Below are 20,471 nucleotides of genomic sequence, written 5' to 3' on the forward strand. Positions count from 1 at the left end.
GTAAACGTGTGGTTCTTGCATAAATTGAACCAATACGATATTTTGTTACATTGGAGTTAATGTATTAAATGTATTTAGATGTCAATATATTAGGTCGGTGAAAGTCTTTTCGCGTTATAGTATGTATGAACTTGTAATACAATCTTTTCTCTACACAAAAAAGTTCGATATTTGGTTACCTCACGAGGTCACTGAAAGAAACCTAATGGACCGTGTATTCATTTGTGATTCTTGAAGCCAAAGAGATTTTATTACAAGTTCATACATAGATACATACTGCGAAAAGACCTTTCCCCTGACATAATATTATTGCGTGCGTAAAGCATTAGCGAAAAGTTTATTTCTTGCGTAAAGCAGGTCTACGTTTATGTCGTTATAGTTTTTAATTGATTTCAGTTACGGAGGAAGGATTATTGTATTTATTACTCTGATTTATAATATTTCGATGTAAATGGTTGCTTGTTTTATGTATTTTGCCAACCTTGCTTCTGTCTTTTCAGTCACAGTTCACAGTTGGCCTTATAAACTTCATCAACATTTGCTCAGCAGTTAAGGTAAAGGCGTTACAGTCTACCAACTTATGACTATAGAATTTATATTTTTCATCATTCTGTCCTTACTGTATATCTAAATAGATCCATTCAAACGACACATTATCCAGTATAAAATCAATAACTCAGTACGTTAATCACGTATTCATGTTTACATCACACGCTCCGATTGCAAGCGATTCACTTTGTAAACAAACACCGTTGTAATTGGGACGCCTCCTGTAATTACGACGTCATTAGGAGCATTGCCTAATGAACATCATTATGACAATGGACCTCACAGTACCTACGATATAGCATCGGTTGTGGAAAATTTTACATGAAATTTACATTTGTAAACATCTGCCAGCCTAGCACTCCTTTCAACGTTGTTGGAGTCGGCTTCCAGTTACCGGATGCAACTGATTACCGTTATTTTACATTGAACAACTCCCTTTTGGACCTTCACAACTCAGTAACCTGGGCTATTATTACACGATATTACCTCTAGCTTTATGCCAACCTACATTGTAACTATGGAAATCAAAATAGTGTTTAGACTAATGTAAAAGAACTTTGGTAGACATGTTCTGTTCAGCCAGAAATCGAACCAAAATCATAGAGCTGTATTTTATTCCTTAGGTCCTTATTATAATAAGTTTTCAGCTAGTTATTGCACTTTTCGTTATAATGCCGGGATTGTTATAGCTAGACGCTTATCCTATTTCCCAAAAAATCTTAACAAACCTTAATTGAATCAGCTGCCAAACAAGGCAAGTCAATCTTAATTCCGTAAAACAAATTGTTTTAGTAGAAAACCTTTAGAGGGGTGAAACAGGTGTTATTTCACCCTGTAGGGAGGGGACACACTGTAGGTGCGTACGTGTTATCTGATGTCCCACCGTGTCGAGTTACAATTGGGACCGACTATCTGTACGGCCCTACGAACTTTAATAGGACGAGTAGGGTGTGTGCACACTGAGACTTGTAAATTTTGTAATGAATACAAAAATTTATTCTGTTACGCTATCGCGGATGAAGGTAAAATGAGGCAGACTGTATTCTAAATAGGAACTAATATATTATTGCGCCACCTGTTTTCGAAATAATTAAAACGTTTGGTATGGTGATCAGTAGCACGATTTTCTACTAAGTACTACTATCGACCACCGACAACCGGCTAGCTGTCGAAAAGTTTTGTATGACATTCGGTTCAGCGCCTCAGCGGGCCTCGTAGAAACAATTTTGGCAGTTCATAATATATTTTGAAATTTGAAACTCACGGTATTCGAAAGTACCGACTGCGACTGTACGGAATCGTGCTGTAGTACTGGCAACGATGGAACTTGACCAGGATTCTAGACGTTTTCAGATATAAATATTGGGTACTTTTATATGTTTCTTACAATAAAGTTCGTGTTGTATTTTTTTACGCACTGTACAACAGAAATGTAGGTGGACTCATCAGGTACAGCGTGCGAGAGAGTGTGAGAGTGGGCGATAGGTCACAGTTATAAATTGGTCAGTTGTACTTCGAATTTGTGTTGCGAAATCTTTTGTACTTATATATTTATGTTATTAGATTCGCCTACGTCTAAGTGGGAAGATTTGACATTTAGCTTTAATGTAATTTCAGCAACAGTCGGTGTTTACGACAGAAAAGCACCCAATTGTATTACGGGGACGAAAGACATTTAAAAAGGGTAGCGCGTGACATTAGGCATAAGATAAATGGACTACACACGTGACCTACGCATGTGGTGCTGTGGTTTGTAGCTCAGAAAATACACCCCTTTTTCTTCCCTTATCAAGTTAGTTTTTATGTTATGTAACAAAGGTCAAACTTTCGGGCTTTGCACGTATTTGTGATGGTCAATATTTAGTACATTGTTGCTTTGATGTAACGTGTTAGTCACTATATTCTATGAGAAAAAAATAATTTCTTTGTCTTCTTTGCTTACAAGTTGCCAACATCTTCTTAATTTCAATGAAGAGGGCACGGTTTTTCACGTTAGTATATTGGTAAAGATAAACAATACAGTCCAACTTATAAGTTGCTATAGTGCAGCATATATTTTAGCGTAACTGTTATTCATTTAAAACACACATAATACACATATTAATAACTTTTACACGTTCAAAACTCCAGTGTGAAACAAACCTAACTAAATAGTCGTAACTCGAGATTTGAAGCAACGTAAACGTGTATTGTGCTATTTGTACAAACATATACATACATACATACATATAAAGTACCTACAAGATACATATTGTTCGTCCCGACTCCGAGGTGGTCGTCGCGAAACTTCGCCTTGTACGGCACCTACTTGTTTAATAAAATGTATATTAGACGTTGTGTTTATGTTATGACTGGCTATCTTGCTGTTTATTATTTTAGGTGCATATATTAATATTCAGTTATTTGTACCCAAATTAAAGACAAACATATTCTACACGAAAATGTTTAGTTACGTAAACTGTAACTAAAAATTTTTCGTGTTATTGCAATATAAACGGTTTAAGTTTTCCTATTAAGATAGTATTAAGGTTAGCTTATACTAGGTCAATACTGGAAAAAGGCCTGCTCCATTTTTTACCAACATGGTTGACAAGACCGATTTTCACAGCATTTTTAAAGTAAGTAGTTTATATCGACTCGGTAAATTGTCTGTGTTTATAAACTTTATAATTGGCGTAATCACAACAAAATTGCCATCGAGCCAAAAACACGCACCACATTGACATCCCTTACTTATGATAATAACATCAAAATAATTCACGTTTACAAAAATACTAAAAACCTCAAACCGTTTCATCACTTGCGCGAGTAAAGTAACTAATGGCTATGTATGGTTCACGTAAAGCAAATAAAATAAGCTTTGCATATGAGAGTGGTACATCGCGAGATTTTTCTTTGAAAAATAACACTTTGATGGCGACGCTCCGGGCTGAGTGGGGGAATAGGGTTACTCATATTTACCTCTATTACCGTTTATAAAACATACCCTGTGAGTTTATCCGTTAATGAAGAGGAATGCATTAATGTTTTGATTGAGTTATATTTTGAAATGTAGAGAGTGATTGACTAGATTAAATTACTGTTCTACTTATCATTTGTGGAAAATAAGTAGAAGGAATTGAATTAACTATGCCTCAACTTAGCCTTGCGTTTTGACAGAGCCTGCTGTACTGGAATTCTACATACGAAAGTTCTATTAAAATAAAGTCCCCTTGCGGCGTCTGTCTTTTCGTCTTACCATAAATTCAAAATCTACTAAACAGATTTTCGTGCGGTTTTCTCCGATAGATAGAAAGGTTATCCACGTGCGTTGCTAATTTTAATAAAATTAACTATCACGTTATTTATATTTATAATATCGATTTAATGGACATCACGATTTTCCAGTTCGCCGAAGTAATAATAAGTGCACATTTTAATAGGCTTTTAACCTTTTTGTAGGGTTATGCAACTGAATGTATGTACATGACCTTTTAAGAGAGTATAATCCAATTACTCGTGGACTGCGGCTTCATCATTAACGGCCGGTACTCAATTTACCTCCAGTCGCTCAATGGAAATGTGATTTTATATTTGCGAACATGTCGGTAAAACTGTCTCGTATCTTTATTTTATTGGTTTATTAATATGAAATGTTGTTCATTAAAATTGTGAATTACTGTGACGGTTTATTAAGTGTCTGTGTTAAAATATTTTTGAAGAATAAAATATATTAAAGAATGCTGTTATCGTGGCTCAGATCAGTGGCAAATTTTACTCTAAAGTAACCTACAACTTTGAAATCTGGATAATCTAAATGTATATTTTATTGCCATCAGCAATAAATACGTAGAAATCTACAACTTATGATGGAAAAACACAGTAAATAACCCCTTTCCGTTTCTCAGAAATTATAAATCATACTTTGGGCTATTGCCAAACATGCCTATAACAACAAAATAATACGCGTAATTGTTATCGAAACAATATGGCAGCATTTTTATTTACTTTGCCTACGAATATTGACGATGCCTCAGGCAGTTTGCAGAAATTCCATAGAGAGCTATGTATGTTATGTTGTGAAGATTATATTCTAACGCCACCTATTGGTAGCGTCCGGAACGAGATGAAAGTTTCAGGAATACGACCGTCTCGTGAATTTCAGGGACGCCGTCGGACGCTCGTATCCGAGAATTTTCTTTTTTAGTTCCGAAGATTTTTCGGAGATGGCACGAGTGAGGTTAGAAGGAAAATAATTTAGTACGATTTTTTTTTGGTAGACGGTTTCAGGCCATAGAACGTTACATGTTTCAGTTTTATATCATACTAAAGTAAATAAGTATAATAGTGGCTATATTCTTTAGTCCGAGCAGATATACACACTGCTTAAATTGCGATCTTAACCTTACTTAACTTTGTACAAAGTTTTTTCCTATAATTAAATAATGTAACGTAGTAACAAAGGGTTTTTAGAAATTTATTTCCCTCGTGATTCTATTAAGAGAAGAGAGTTTCTTGAAAAAGTCAGTCATTTTGATTTTCCGAATACACGTAAGGGACCTTTTCTAAATACTTTCACTTACGTAGCTTACAAGAGGCTATATTAAACGTCTTGAAAGTACTGATTAGATACAAAAGTTATACAGTGTTTTGTCGTTTTCATTAATTTACACGTTCAAAATTGGTTGAAAGTGACAAAACACTGCATAACGAATGAGAGCTTACACGACTTTAATTAGTAAAGAGTAAGTTTATATACTAAATCCCACTTATATATCGCACTAATATAATAGCACTAATAAACTAAACACAGTAGCGTGGCAACTCAAAATACATTTTTTTCAGAATTGACGAGTAACTTGTTTTTTACTCCCTATTATGTACAAAAAATTTAATGCTCTATGTGTATTTAAAATGAAATGGAGGATATTATTTTGTTACGGATAAATAAAAAAAATACTGCATGGGTTACAGTATTACGTCTAGTTGTAATTGTGTCCATATTCTGAGTAAGAATATTTGTGTAAAAAAATTGTTGTCGTAAAGTTATTGTCTTGTCATAAAATAAGAGAAAACACCTTCAATTTGTTCTGTCAATATTTAGAAAACAAAATCACGACGTCCTCATTCATTATTTTGACTTCATAACATTTCGCTGTAGCTTTTATTTCCTTCCATTGATGAATATTCCACCGTTCATTAAAATCAGCGGAAATTGAAACAGTTCCATAGCTGTATTTATACGCATCGCTTCACAAGGATTGATATTGAAAATGTTGGAGTTTACCTATATTCAAATGTAGCCCAAAATATTGACGATGACGAAAACGCCTCGGTGATGACTACAGAAAATTGTGTTTTTGGTTTAATAATTGGATTAATCCATACATATTAAGTATCATATTTTATATCACTAATTATTTAGGATACTTCTTATCGTAACAATTTTCTTGAAAATAAAATGGCAGTAGCCTTCATGTCGTTGTTTGGATATTATGTGTCCACTGTTCTAGTTACTGTCTAGCTATCCCTACTTATTATCTTAAACTAGGTCTTAAATCATCATCATCTGTCATTGTTGATACTATCTGGGACCTATCTAGTACATATATAAAAAAAAACATCTGCGCTTCGAAGTAACTGACGTAATATTATAAAAAAAGGGATTGTTTTCAAATCAAACCCAAAATTTGGTATTCTAATAGTTTGTCATCAAAGTAGAATTATGAGAGGGGACGGCTCTACTCAATATGAATGCAAAGTGAAAAGAAATCGCATTAGCAATTTACATAAAATTTTATTTTTCGGGGCTCCCCTTCTATCTTTGATGTAGGTCAATGTCGCATTCAACTGGTGAGGTCGTGTGATTTCGGCTAAGATCGGATGAGTTCGGACAAGTTCGGGAAGGGTCGGGGACTCAGGGTGATAAGGGTACGTCGGCAAAGTAATTGTCTGTTTACATTGTATTGATTTGGGATCGCTTATTTGATTTATTGAAAATTTTAAATAGCTTTACGACCGTCTAGTTGGCGTGCTCGAATTTGTGTGGGCAAGGACCTTAATTTTAAACGGCTTATCTTTAGAAAATTCAATCTATTTTAAAATTAGATCGCCTTTTTTAACCTTTACGTAATACTTTTTTTAATCGAGAGACTTACTCGAATTAAAATGAAGAATAAATATCAATCAAGTATTGGTTATTTTAGTAATGAAAAGCCTTCGTTTTCTGTAGCTTGAAATTTAGGAGTTGGTAATCTAATAATACTTCTAATCTCATAGTTGGAATTTAATAACATTTAGGACCGTTTTCTTATTCAAGTTTTGTACTAAGTAATACAGTTTTGCTTATGAATAAATGTCGCACAGTTGCCCAAGGGAACAAGGCATGTTATTTATATCAAATGTATGATATTTTCCTTCATATATATTTGTGAATGAGAACATATTTCGCGTGGGCGTCATTATGAGACGGATAAAAAAGGGATTATTAATGTAATGTACTCTTATTGAGACGATCTTTTTGTCTCGGAGTTTATTTATTAGATAGTTATGTATGAAAGGAGGATGTTTTGTTAGTTGGTGAGTTATGTGTGTAGGTAATGGTGAACATTAATCAGATATTGTATGTTATCTCAGTTATACTACCAACTTGAGTAGTTGGTGGACACGTAAGGTGCTAAGAATAAAAATAAACCTAAAGAAAAATTACGATTCTTGCGAGCGATTTGAATATTGGCAAAATTTTCGCACTGATTTTTCATAATATAATTAATATAAGGCATGCTTTTCCGATATTGTATAGTTACTCCGTATCAAAATTGAATACGAAATGGCATAAACAGCCTTCAATATTTAACGCAATTTCGTTTTCTATTGCAATGGTAGGCCCTCAGAAGTAACATACTTCACAGCAGTATAACTTTAGGGAACATATATAATTCACTAGAAAATACACAACTTATATGTTTAGTTAATTAACTAATTTGGTATAGAAGGTATCTCATCATCGCGTTATATTTACTCATTTATAAAGATGTTTCATCTATACATTGCCTCTGGGTGTTAAAGGACTTTCACCTTATTGGGATAAACACATTAAACACCTTTGAAGTTTACCCGTTATATACACCTACGTGTTAATCTTATCGGGATTATAAGAGAAGCTGAAAACTTTCTTCTATGTTTATATATTAAAATCTAAAATTAGAATTAGATTAAGTCGTTTTTCATACTCCCGTAGGTACTAAACTCGTTTTACATAATTTACTAATTTTGTTAATGCGAAAGGATTGTTAGTAGGTTGGAACTAGTATGAAGGTACGTAAAGTTCTTTTCTTTCTGAGAGCCATTAGTATGTAGGTAATTTTATAAAATCTTTTAGCAATTTAAAATTTGTTATACAATAATAATAAGATTGCTTCTGGGATGCAACCGATAATGTGTGAGAGAATAAATCGCGAAGCCCCGAGGTTAATTCCTGCGTCAAGGAAAATGGGGTAGGGTTAGTTGGAAAATGCTTAGTTATAGTTTGAGATCAGAAATAAATACACTTAATATTCCTTAGTATAAGTACCATTTTAATAAAATAAAAAGAAAAAATAACTAATATCGAAAATTCGAGGTAATGCAATGCTCTTTCTGATATAAAATGAATAATAAAACAGTCTATCATCAATGTTGCATCTATTATAAAATTTGTATTTAATCAGGATTCCCTGTTTGTCTATAGCCTAACCTTAGGGTCATAAAATTATGGCTTTAAACGTCAAACATGATTTACCTACACCTAATAACACAGTAATTGTCGAGTAACAACATGGAATCGGACCCTACGTATATCGCGTGTGTAATTTTCCCCTCAATTTACGCGCGAGCGGCGACAATATCGACAGCAACCACGCATAAGGTCGGAACACTATTTTCATCGAAAATCCAATTTTTATACTATTGTAATTACGGGTATGAGTTTAATAGATTCCTGAAATCAGAATAGTAAAATTACTTTTAATTAACGAGTTTCATTAACGCATATGGTCGTATATTTTGAAAGTTACCACGCATACGGTAGCATATCGATATACGACCATATGCGTTACGCTATTGGTTCGCGCCTGACCAATCACAGTCAGTTACCGCGGTCGTATGTCACTGACAGCGCGTGCGATAAAGTATTTTAAGTAAATAAGTAAACAATAAGAACTTTGATGTGATTTATGTTGTAATATCTATTATTATTATATATAATCAAAATGAACAACCTACGATCATCAAGAATTTTTAAATTAGCGCTTAATGACAATAATAACATAACCTCCAATGAATCCCGTCGAATCGGTAAGTTTTGGTTGATATTTGATTGTTTAATTATGAAACACTCTAAATGATAACGCAATACAAAGTTGTTAAATTAGATATTTTCTTACGTTTAAGTAGTTCTTTTAATATTTATAATTTTAAGCTAGTCCCACGCATAACGTCGTAACATTATAGTTACGACGTTATGCGTTGTTCATTTCTGAAAGTTAGGGGTCGTAACTAATACTTACCTCTGTATGCGTCGTTATGAAATAACCAAATCTCAGTAACAATAGTCGTATCTAGAACATACGACGTTATGAATCGAACTATATATTAAATAAGACTTTATGACATTATGTATTTGCTAAAATTATGAATAAATTTAAAATTTTGAACCATTTTTATTTGCTGTAGTGGTTATTGAATTGTTATTATTATTTTTTAGAACCTGTCTAAGGTGAATCCGGTCATAATTGGAATTTGTACAAGTCAATGGTCGAGATATCGCTAAGAAGGAGCGGTAATTGTAATGATGCCAGGAAAAGTTCTCAAGAGGTACAATTGGCATTAAATGATTTACATAATACTCGCTCAGTTCAAGATGTAATACAACCCAACTAGCACACAAGCTGCTTATACAGTCGTTATACAGCCTGATAGTTACATAAGAGTCGTTCAAATGCTGTACAATTTTCTATAAATTGTATGGTAGCTATTTAAAAAAACCCTTTAACAGCTAAGCGGGACAGTAGCCGTTTAGTAGGAACCAGATGACTTATAGTGATATATGAGTATGTAACATGCGTCGCTAGACAGCCTAGGGAAGTATAATAGAGTTAATGGAGTCTTCTATAACACCGTTAAATGTATAAGGGTACTTTAGGAGATAAAGGAGTTTAAACGGAGTTATGCGTTGCTTCTATAGCGCTCAAGAGCGTAACTAAGCTTTTTGTAATGCCCTGGGTTATATAACAGATTTTTTCAGGGCTAGTGTATTACTCATTTATAAAAGAGTTACGTAGGTCTTTAATAGCGCCTTGAGCGTTATATCAGATATTTATATGGCTTTTGTACGGCAAATAAATGTAGAAGGTATCATTCGAAACATTTTTACAGCCATGGGGATTACAGAACTATGTTAAAGCACCCAAAGCGTTTTAATAGCATGAACTATCGCTCTTGTAACTATACATCTATAACCGAGTAATATACCTTTATAATAGAGCTCAAAGTTATTATATTTAATATTTACATTAGGTGAAGTGGTGGTTCAGTCTGTCAACTGTTTTCAATCATACTATGAATTGACTATCAAACTATTTTAATATCAACGACTGACCCCTAAAATTACAAGTAAAACGCTAGGATGCGACCAAAACAGTTATATTGAAGCACTCCTATGCCACAACTGCAAAACCTTGAAGTCTACAACAGCAAACACTAGAGCCTTTGTACAGCTTAAGCCGCTAGAGCAGATGTAACCAACTCTGAGTGCTGCTTGATCGAGAAGCCATTACAGCATTTGGTAAACATATCTTTTGAGGTTATAACGATCTTTAGAAGATCATATAAATCTATACCCTGGTAACGTTAACATAATTAAATTTTTTTGAATTTTCATTGTAAAGCACTGAGTGCAAATAAAGCTGAAGGCATAATTTTGACTGATTATTCGATAAGTCCAAACTAAATAATAATTAAAGACTGATTATATTTTAAGCAAAACTGTTATTTTTATGTTAGTGGAAAATTGCTTAAAGTTGTCGTCCGTGATTTATTGTCTGATATAATATAATAATACTTAGGATTCCTTTGGCTGTTTATTTTATTCAATGTTAAAGTTATCTACCTCAAATTATAACTCAGGTCTAAAACTTAATATTATGACTTACCCTCAAATTTCGGTTGGTAATTGTGAATTAATAATAAAGTTGATTTGAAACAATAAAAAAATGTTTTTTTTTAATATGTTTAAGTACCACGACTAACGTCGTAAAAATTTGCATCTTTCCGGTATGTAAATTTCTAGCCACGCATAAGGTAGTAACCCGACGTAACTTGAAGGTAAGACAATTTTGGTCTACGCATATCGTCGTAACTCGTCGTAACTCTATAATATAATACTTGCATCCCTACGCATATAGTCGTAAGTATAAAATTTCAGTATTTTTACATTAATTACAATTCATTTTCTATCAATGTTGTTTGTATAAAGATGATATGTGGGTATCACTAATTATAAGCGTCATTATAATGAAAATTTCTTTCACTTTTTTAGATTATGACAAAAGTAAACTTTAAACGCCCGTACTGTAAACTTGCCTTATTTTGTATACGACCTTATGCGTAGTTGCTGTCGATATTGATAGAAATTACAATTTACATGAACCGTAAATATCTGATCGATTACACTCGTACTCGTAATAGCAGTCGGTAGGCAATAGTATTATATAATAAATAATAACTTGTATGTAGACTTCAAACTGATACAAGTTGTATAAATATGAAGTTTGACTGCCTCCGTGGCGCAAGGGTTTAGGTCGCCACGCCGCTACCATTGCGTCGGGAGGTCGTATCACAAATAATTGTTTCGGTTCTGGATGTACTTTGTGTCAGTTGTTTGTATGTTTGTAAAAGTTCCCGCGACACAAGGGCAATAATTAGTGCAGGAGTTGCATAAAAAAAATACAAACTGGTTTCATTAGCCTGTTCAGTCTATCCGAGGGATGGGAAAGGAGATGCTTATTTTAAGTCATGAAACCGACCTTTACGTTAAATAATCATAAACTAAGTACAAAGTAAGTATTATACAAAATATACCGGTGAATATAGGTGCTTGTTACACGATTGTACACACAAATAGGTATTTCAGTAACAAACTTTCTGTTTGATTCTTACTTACGGACTTTCAACGGTTTCAACTTTACTTGTGAAACAAAACGCAACTTCTGAATTAGGTAAATACTGAAATAGAAATAACTGACGTCATATATAAAACTTAAAACTATTATCTTAAAAACAAACACGAAAATAATAGTCATGAATCTTAAAACCCTGAATTCATAAATCAATATTTTCCTCTATTCAACAGCAAAGGAAACATGTCAGACTGCCAAGCATACTGTCATTTATCATGCTGTGCTTCCCTCGCAAGTTTCGGCCTCCGAGGCTCTGACCTTTCAAATTGTTTTCACTTCGGGTCAGACCTTACGGACGTGTATTGAAGTTGCTCCACAGAATATCTAATAAGGAAGGAAAGATATTTATATATTATTATTTACTAGCTGACCCGTGCGGCTCTGCTCGCGTGAATTTCGTACTGTTGCTTATTCGTTTGAGCACACGAATTGCGAAGCACTACCTACACACCTACACATAAAAATGCTAACAACTCTTTTGTCGTCTAATGGTTATTTACGAAAGGGACCCGAAGAGCACACAATGTGACACAGGCTCAGGCAGGCCTGATTTCCTGTGGTTACCTTCTTTTCCGCTCTCGTCTGTATCCGTACCAGTTTACAGTGTAAAATATAATACCTTATTATAGACTGACCATTGCTTACCCGTCCGGATTCAGAATATTATTATAGGTACAGACAGACCTATCTGTGCCGCAGCTCTTCACACGCGTAATAATGTAGGTATACTTGCGTTGATACGTCCGAAACCGCGTAACCCGTAATTATTTTTTATCTATCATCCGTCGTTTATTTTTTAAAACTTACCACATAGTCTGTTTCATAGCTATCCAATTTATTTCCTTAATGCAACCAATTAATTTGGTTACGTGTTACGAACTACAACGTCATCTGTTAGTTGCGGCGAACAACGACAACAAACGAAATTACTCGGTTTGCCATCTAGGATATCCCGACCGCACCGGAACCACGTAAACCAACATTTTTGTGTAATATATCATACAACATTTATGTTTGAAAATCTTATAAATGTATAGCCTGTTTTAAAGGTATTTTTTTTTACTATAAAGCAATCAAAATAAATTAATTAGGAAAAACATGCTGTGTTGCTGACCATAACGCCATCTATTGGTTGGTGCTAACAACAGGTATCGATACGGCAGGCACCGCGTTAACCATATGCGAATGTTGTGAAATGAATTGCAATGCCATCTATGGTCTCTTTAGGGAAACGCAGGTTCAAACGATTTCTACGTATTTTATTCAATTTTCTAAAAATCTATGAAATTTTATGCGATAAAAAGTATCCCAATACTTGCTCCACTACTTATTCTATGCATATAACAAATGTCAGTGCATTCTATCCGGTAGTTTTTACGTGATAGCGTAACATACAGACGGAGGACAGACAGACAGACAGACAGACAGACAGAAAAGAAAATTATAAATTGCAGATTCGGTATCAGTATCCGTTACTAAACATCCCCCATTGGTTTTTTTTTTAATATATTCAATGTACAGAATTGACCTCTCTACAGATTTATTATAAGTATAGATGAACTCTTTAATATCTCACTGTTGGGCAAAGCCTTCCAGTAACTGGCTAGTTGACTGGGTAAACTAAAAATTATTTAACTGGTATTCGTAAAAGTTTCATATGAAATACCCAGGCTATGTAATTTTGCTGGTAATTTTTACTACTGACTGAAACATTTTATTAGGCACTCATTTGATACCAACAAAAATACGAAACAGTGACGTCACTATTACGTATTCATATACCTACTAAAATATATTTTTGACATCTCATAAAGAGAAGTTGATTTTATTGGTAGTCATCTACCTTATCAACGAGAGACAAGCTCTGAATCAGGGCCTTTGCATATCTGCAAGATCTGTCAGGCAGGCGTTCGATCATATCTTAAAGTGATAACTATTTCTTATATACCTATTACTTTAAAAACTCTTTGGTGCCTTGGATTCGAACCCTTCGACCACTTGCGTAGGAGGTGGGTATTTAAACCACTCTATTTATAAATAATTATTTTTAAAACACCTTATTTCCTTATTGATAAAGGTGCTCAAATTGCGGCTGACTACTTGAATTATTTACTGTTTATTTTGTTACAAAGGGTTGCTTTAAAAGGCTTCGTAAATACTTGTGGGTGGTTTGGCCAAGTTTGTTATAACAATGACTGGCTTAAGATATAGAATTAAGCTAAGTTTTAGGGTATGAGATAAGTTTCAAGCAGTGTTTCGGACCAAGTAGAGATATCCCAAAATATAAGTTATGATAAATATTACGATGATAAGGCTAACCCTAGCTTATTATTATTGATATATTATACCTATTTGGAAATAAAACAAATGTCTCTATATACTATTTTTGTTTAAATAAAACAAAGCCTGTTTTGAAACATCACATTCTTTCGATTAAACAATATATTAAAAAGTTATAGTTTCAAAATTCTCATTCAAACTGTAACATAACTTTTATTTATTAGAATTACAACAGCGAGATACTCGAAAGGTTCTGATAAATACATTTACGAGAAGAGTAGAACTGGCAAGAAAATCACGGGCGCTAATAGAATCGCCAAATACAATTTCGTAGGTCCTTTCCTAGATATTGGGGACAGAGTTGTACTAAAACTGTCCTTTCATTCTACATGATCGATTGCTTACACGTGTTCTTTAAAATCGATAGTACTAGAATATGCAGTTCGAAAAGGGCATATCTAACGTCACAAAGTGAAATATTTCTGCCTTTTTTGATATTATTGATACATGCGGTCGGTCCAACTGCTAATCACGCGATTTTCCTGTCTATTCCCGGAAGGAGCATACTATTGGGCTTTTCTAAACTATGTATATAAGATACTAGGTAGGTATATAAGATTGTCTATTCTCAATAGTTGTTCAAAGTTTGGTGCCTCGATATGGCAATAGGAGGGTGTAATTCATGCCCTTCCCACCAACACCTACAGGACAGACGGACTGTTTGTTTATACGCTGTCCGAAAAGTGCATATAACTAACATTATCTATGTAAAAGACACGTGCCTTTTTCGAAATTATTGATACGAAAAACTTGCAAGAAACTTCAGATAGTCCTTAGATAGAATAACTCGTGCAATTGAGAACAATGTACGCTTCAGTGAAACACGTGGATCGCTTGTCGTTATTGGATTTATAAACGATTTGTTTCGACATTCACTGAATATAGAAAAGTTTACGAAAATCAATATAAAGGTTAGAGTAATAGAACACTGAAGGATTGGGTATTTTACTAGCTTTTTCATTCTTTGCCTTAAAATAACGTTACTTTTGATATATTGCTATCATATTATTGTTGATTAAATTAGTAAATTCTTAACCTGGCTTTAACAAGCATTTGTAATAACTAAACCTCAATCTCGTAATCAAAATAATACTTAATATAATACGGTAATATTTGTCATAGTGTATCTTCTCTGTCAATGATTGTCTTTCAACCGCAATTAGTTGTAAGCTCCGACCCGTAACAATGGTGACATTCCAAACAATCCCATCCCGTGGATGTTACATAATGTGAAACTGTACAGATTTCTCTCAATATGTCAGCTACAGCTTATCATTTCCGACAACATTATCATTACAGCCGTATTAAATATGATTCACTCACATCCGAACGCCCCCTCATTAAAACGGCGTCGAAATAATATCTCATTTTAATAACTTTGCCTTTTCGTTCAAAGGTAACGCAAAAGGGACAACATTTATCCAAATTAAAATACCCGCCAGCCATTTACAAAACATTAGGAGCAACAGTGAGTATTTAATAAATGATCACCCAGGAAAAACAGGGCCTCTAATAAATAGACAATGGGCCTCCCGAGACAATTATTGCCGGACTAAGTTGATCGTCCCCACAAGCGGTTATATTAAAACAAAACCGTTTACGTATACATTGTGTGTCCAATAACACCGTTGTAAGTGCTTTGTAGTAATAAATACGCAATGTAACGTGGGGTAACCGATGTTATCGCGCGTTTTACGATTTGTACCAGCGTTTAACGATGTCGGCGGGGAAACGATATACCTGGTAAAAGTAAGTATGTATATCATGTGTACATAATGACACCCGAGAAAGCTTTTATCCGCGGTTTCGTCATTCCATCTCTGTCTAAAAATACGCTGGGGATAATATATTTAATGTATTTTGTAAGATTTCGGATTTTCTTTAGAAATGGAAAATATACAGTCGAGTTACTCATTCATTATTGTAATACGAAGGCGCGGTACTCGTTCAATCACTTTTTTGTTCTTATATTTTTGTATAATTTGAACAATTTTAAATAGAAATGTATATTATGTTAAAAGATTTAAATATATTAATACAAGTAAATAAATACAAACACAAAAACAGACATTTGGATAACAACTATTTTTGCGACTTTCATTTGCTCAACAACAAAATATGATGATCTGAATATTGTTTGATCAATTCAGTTCAAAAACATAAAAACGTTATTAATATATTGCTATCAATATCTGACATCCGTTGTCAGTAGTTTCAGTGTTTTACGATTACGAGAGCAAATAATTCGTGATATTTTAGTATCGGCTTCAACCAACGAAACATATACGATTATGTTGCGTTTTGATACCAATAAATGTATTTTTAATATGAATATTACCGATTATGAAGTCTAATGACATTATAGCCATTTTTTTTAAAATAAGAAGTAAGAACGGAAACTGTAATTTTTATAACATTAAGTTTGTCAGCATTTTAACAGTTAAAATATTTTAAGGAAAAGTAAATTGAGGATAGGTAATTGGATAAAATTTTAATTAAAATTTATTATCTCGTAATATTTTGTAGAGTAATCCTATAAGATATTTTTTAATTGTACTATGAATAATAGACATGGTGAACCATCACGCATTGTATAAGGGCTCTTTCAATTTAGACGTTTCGTGTCGTACGGCTGCCGCACGTTAACCGTGCCGCTGGTTATAGCCCGCTGCCGTACCGCTGCGGTACGTTAGCCGTCCGACACCAAACGCCTAAATTGAAAGCGTATCTGACTGCCGTGCGTTTGTATGTTAGTGTTGTTTTAAATTCATGTGACAGCAGTGTAGCCATGGACTCTGACGAAGAAACATTACTGTTAGTGCTCCTGTTAAAAAATATCAAACAGAAACAAAAACGCCGCGCCCGTAAAAGAACACTACCGATGTTTTCATTAACATGTAATTTTGGTGATTTCCATATTCTTTATCCTAGGTTAAAACAAGACCCAAGCAAATTTTTTAATTACTTAAGAATGTCAAGAGAATGTTTCTACGAATTACTCAATAATTCAATTTCATTTATAAATTCTTCCACGTCTATATCATCCATTTTAAGCAAATAATAAACATGAAAATTCTATGAAATTAGCTGTCACGTTTAGTCACCGCACTATTCAACAGCGAAATGAACACGTGGAGCTTGCGACGTTGCCGTCCTGTCGTCGTGCGTTCTCGGTACCGACACCGCACTGTTGCCGCACCGAGCGATTTGTATGAAAACAAATGACCGTCCGTGCACCGTACGACAAACGCACCGTTTCGGCACTGCTGCGGTCCGACACGATACGGCTAAATTGAAAGAGCCCTAAATGCATTCAAAAGCATTTGAGTTTTTTAATAGGTTTTCCCTTAACCCTAAGCAATTACATCGTCACATGCTCGGCTATACTAAATTGCTCGCTAAGCAAAACGATTTCAAACCACAATTTTATACAAAAAACCCTTGAAATACCTTTATAAAGCATTCTACCGAATACTTTACCTGTCAATAAAAGCTTATGTATTCAAAACGTATGGATAAAATATAAGTTCTGCCATCTTTTTTGGATTACGGGCCTTTGTGGCGTCTCCTCTGAATAAGAAATCACATGCCTTCACGTAATTTTGTTTGAAAGATTACGAAACTGGAAATTATTTTCACGAGAAGATTAAGTTCTGAAGTAAGTTCAACGAGTTTGTTAATATTTACGAATATTTAACGTTGAAGAGTTAATGAAATAAGTACACTGTTGTTGGTTCAGTTAAATATTTAGATTGGAATGTCGGTAGGCGTGAAAAGGGGATTTTTTATGGACTATATTTATATTTGGTCTCTGCCTGACTTAATGGGAAAAAAGAGTGATTTTATAAACGTCTATTTATCAGGCCTTTTTCAAAGTTGTACTGATGGGTTGATTAGATGATGACGTCTGTCTCCCTCAATAGAAAATAGAAAAATGGGAGACAGTAAATTACGTTGCCTTTCTTTTTATTCTCAATGTCAAAGTTAATCAAGGCGCCGGGTGCCGAGCCCCTCGACATCCTTTAATTACCTTAACGATTGCAATTCATTGACAATATTGATTTGAAATTCCCGGTTTGAAGATGAATACGCAAATACCTTACTAAATTTTGCTACTTCATGATAGATAGATACTAATAAAGTTGTTTATTGGCCGAGGAATGTCATAAAATGACCCTTCATTATGTATTTTGAAAGAAGAAAAACTCGTATTATATTTATTAGTGTGGGTAGGTATTTGGCTGGCGAGTGTAACGAGATGAATTTTAATTTGTTAAAGAAAGAAAAAATAAAATAAACATGAAGACAAAGACATAGGTACGTTCCTTGTCCCTTGAGAAATAGTAGGTGGTTACAAAATTGTCTCGCGTATCTAATTTTAGTGTGAAATGGAATGGGATAAGCTTGTATGAAGACCCATGGGAGTTGGCCGAGTGTTGTGTTATACGTGACGGTATAATGTATGCTAATTAAGTAGAACTATCGTCATATGATAATGTAGTGACGTAATAAAATAGTAAATGTATGTTTTAATTTTGTTACTTAGTGGAATGCTGGCGAAATGCGGGTGGGAGACTTTTGGGGACTCGAGACCTAACTATTCCCTCGATCCTCCTCGTTGGAAGGTTTTTGCCCAGCAGTGGGATTAGTTACAGAGGAAAAAACTGTAATGCACAACGTTAATCACTATTAAATTGCATTCCCACAGTTTTCAGCAGCTGTTAAAACTTTTAACTGTTGGTAGACAGATGAAAAGGATGTTTGCCGAGTTTTAAGCTATAGAAGATTTGCTTACCGTACAAAATAGTGTATTAGAAAAGATAACCGCATTAATTAAGTTTAAAAATCATTTTTATAATGCGTTAAAAACTATTTAGTACATTAGAAAACAACAACATTGCCATGCCAATAAAAATATTAGTTCGTAAATAAACTAAACCCTTTCTACATTAGTAAGAGAGATACAAAAAAGGAAAAATGCCTCTACGAAAAATACACATTCACGTTTATATCGTAATACATTTGGCTGAATCATTAAAGGCTTTGCGGTTTTCAGCTGTGAAAAGGGACTCCCACAGTCCCGGCTGGGCGTTGTATAATGTATAATGCAGCGACTGAAAACGTTCAGGAACATGGAATTTTCGTCAATGACACTCTGAGAAAACGGCAACAGGTTGCTAATTTAATATAGCTATGTTTTTAGTTATTACGAATAACAGTTTGGTAGTTTAGGAATAAGTTATTTTTAGGTACAACACTAAATTAATTTTTTTTACCCATTCCTGTCCCACTGCTGGGCAAAGATTTCCTCTCGAACTTGGGAGGGGTTAAGCCTTGAGTCCATCACGCTGGCAAGTGCGGGTCTGGAGTTTGTATGTTCTCAAGAAATTTATAAACCATTTAGGCCTACAAGGTTTCTTCGCGAGTCTTTTAAAATAATTATTCTAGATATTTTATTAGTTCTGTACATGTTTTTCTTTGAACAATTAATGTATTTATAGATGTTAAGTAGTTGTGAAAATACTGCTGTGTATTGAATCCATATGGCGAGTATGTATTCATATTTCGTGATGAACTGATAAGATTGCCTTGAACTATTAGATAATGCTTTATGTTGATATCGTTCGTCACTGTCTGCTGAATATAATACAAAAACTATACCTACTTAAAGTACGGATAAATATAGAAAACAATATAACTTGATACAAAATTATCAGGAAAATATTATTTTAGGTACACTTTCTGGGTAATAAAAAAATAGCAAAGTATAACAATACGTTAAATGTAACGAAATTATTGTGAAATAAGTTGAAAAGTTAGAAAAAATTCTGTAAACTTATGTAGATGTTATTTAACTTCAAACAAATTACTAGGTGAGTGTTAAGTGGTGGTACTTACGCTCATTCTCTTCTGAGTGTATCGTTGCAAGTCATCTACTTGTTAGGAACAACACTATCATAAACCGTTAGATAACGCTAGCACTCCACACCACATCCTACAACTGCCACGATCCAGACACAACCGAATATTGCCCGAAAAATGTCCCAATTTGTAGACACACCGCTGTCACTCGCACACACACACAATAACGACTAAACTCCAAGGGATTTTAGCTGCAATAACGTTTTAACTTCGAAGATAACTGCACAACCGATAGCATGATTTGTTCAGGTCAAAAACTCAAATTTTGAGGTTAACTTGGGGATCGGTAAATGTAGGACACATTGAGAGTAAGCCTGTGTCCGTAAGGGCGAGAGTTGCATGTCGTTTTGTATGTGTGTGTGTCGTTTAATTGTGTCTATGTGTGCCTGTTGGTATGCGTTGCGTGTATGTAGTTGTGCGTGTACTGTGAAAATATTTGAGCGTGTGTGAGTGGATACTGGTACA

General features: G+C 34.2%; 1 protein-coding gene across 1 annotated transcript in view; it reads right to left on the reverse strand.

Annotated features, from left to right (window-relative positions):
- Positions 1–20,297, reverse strand: part of Rab26 (RAS oncogene family member Rab26) — a 95,108-nt gene extending 74,811 nt beyond the window's left edge. The window contains exon 1 of the mRNA XM_076113234.1: positions 19,983–20,297. Within this exon, the coding sequence (XP_075969349.1) occupies positions 19,983–19,988 (6 nt within the window). The 5' untranslated portion in view covers positions 19,989–20,297. The remainder of the gene's footprint in view (positions 1–19,982) is intronic.
- Between the last annotated feature and the right edge of the window lie 174 nt (positions 20,298–20,471).

The sequence above is a fragment of the Anticarsia gemmatalis genome, chromosome 4, assembly GCF_050436995.1.
Source record: "Anticarsia gemmatalis isolate Benzon Research Colony breed Stoneville strain chromosome 4, ilAntGemm2 primary, whole genome shotgun sequence".
Classification (NCBI taxonomy): Eukaryota; Metazoa; Arthropoda; class Insecta; order Lepidoptera; family Erebidae; genus Anticarsia; species Anticarsia gemmatalis.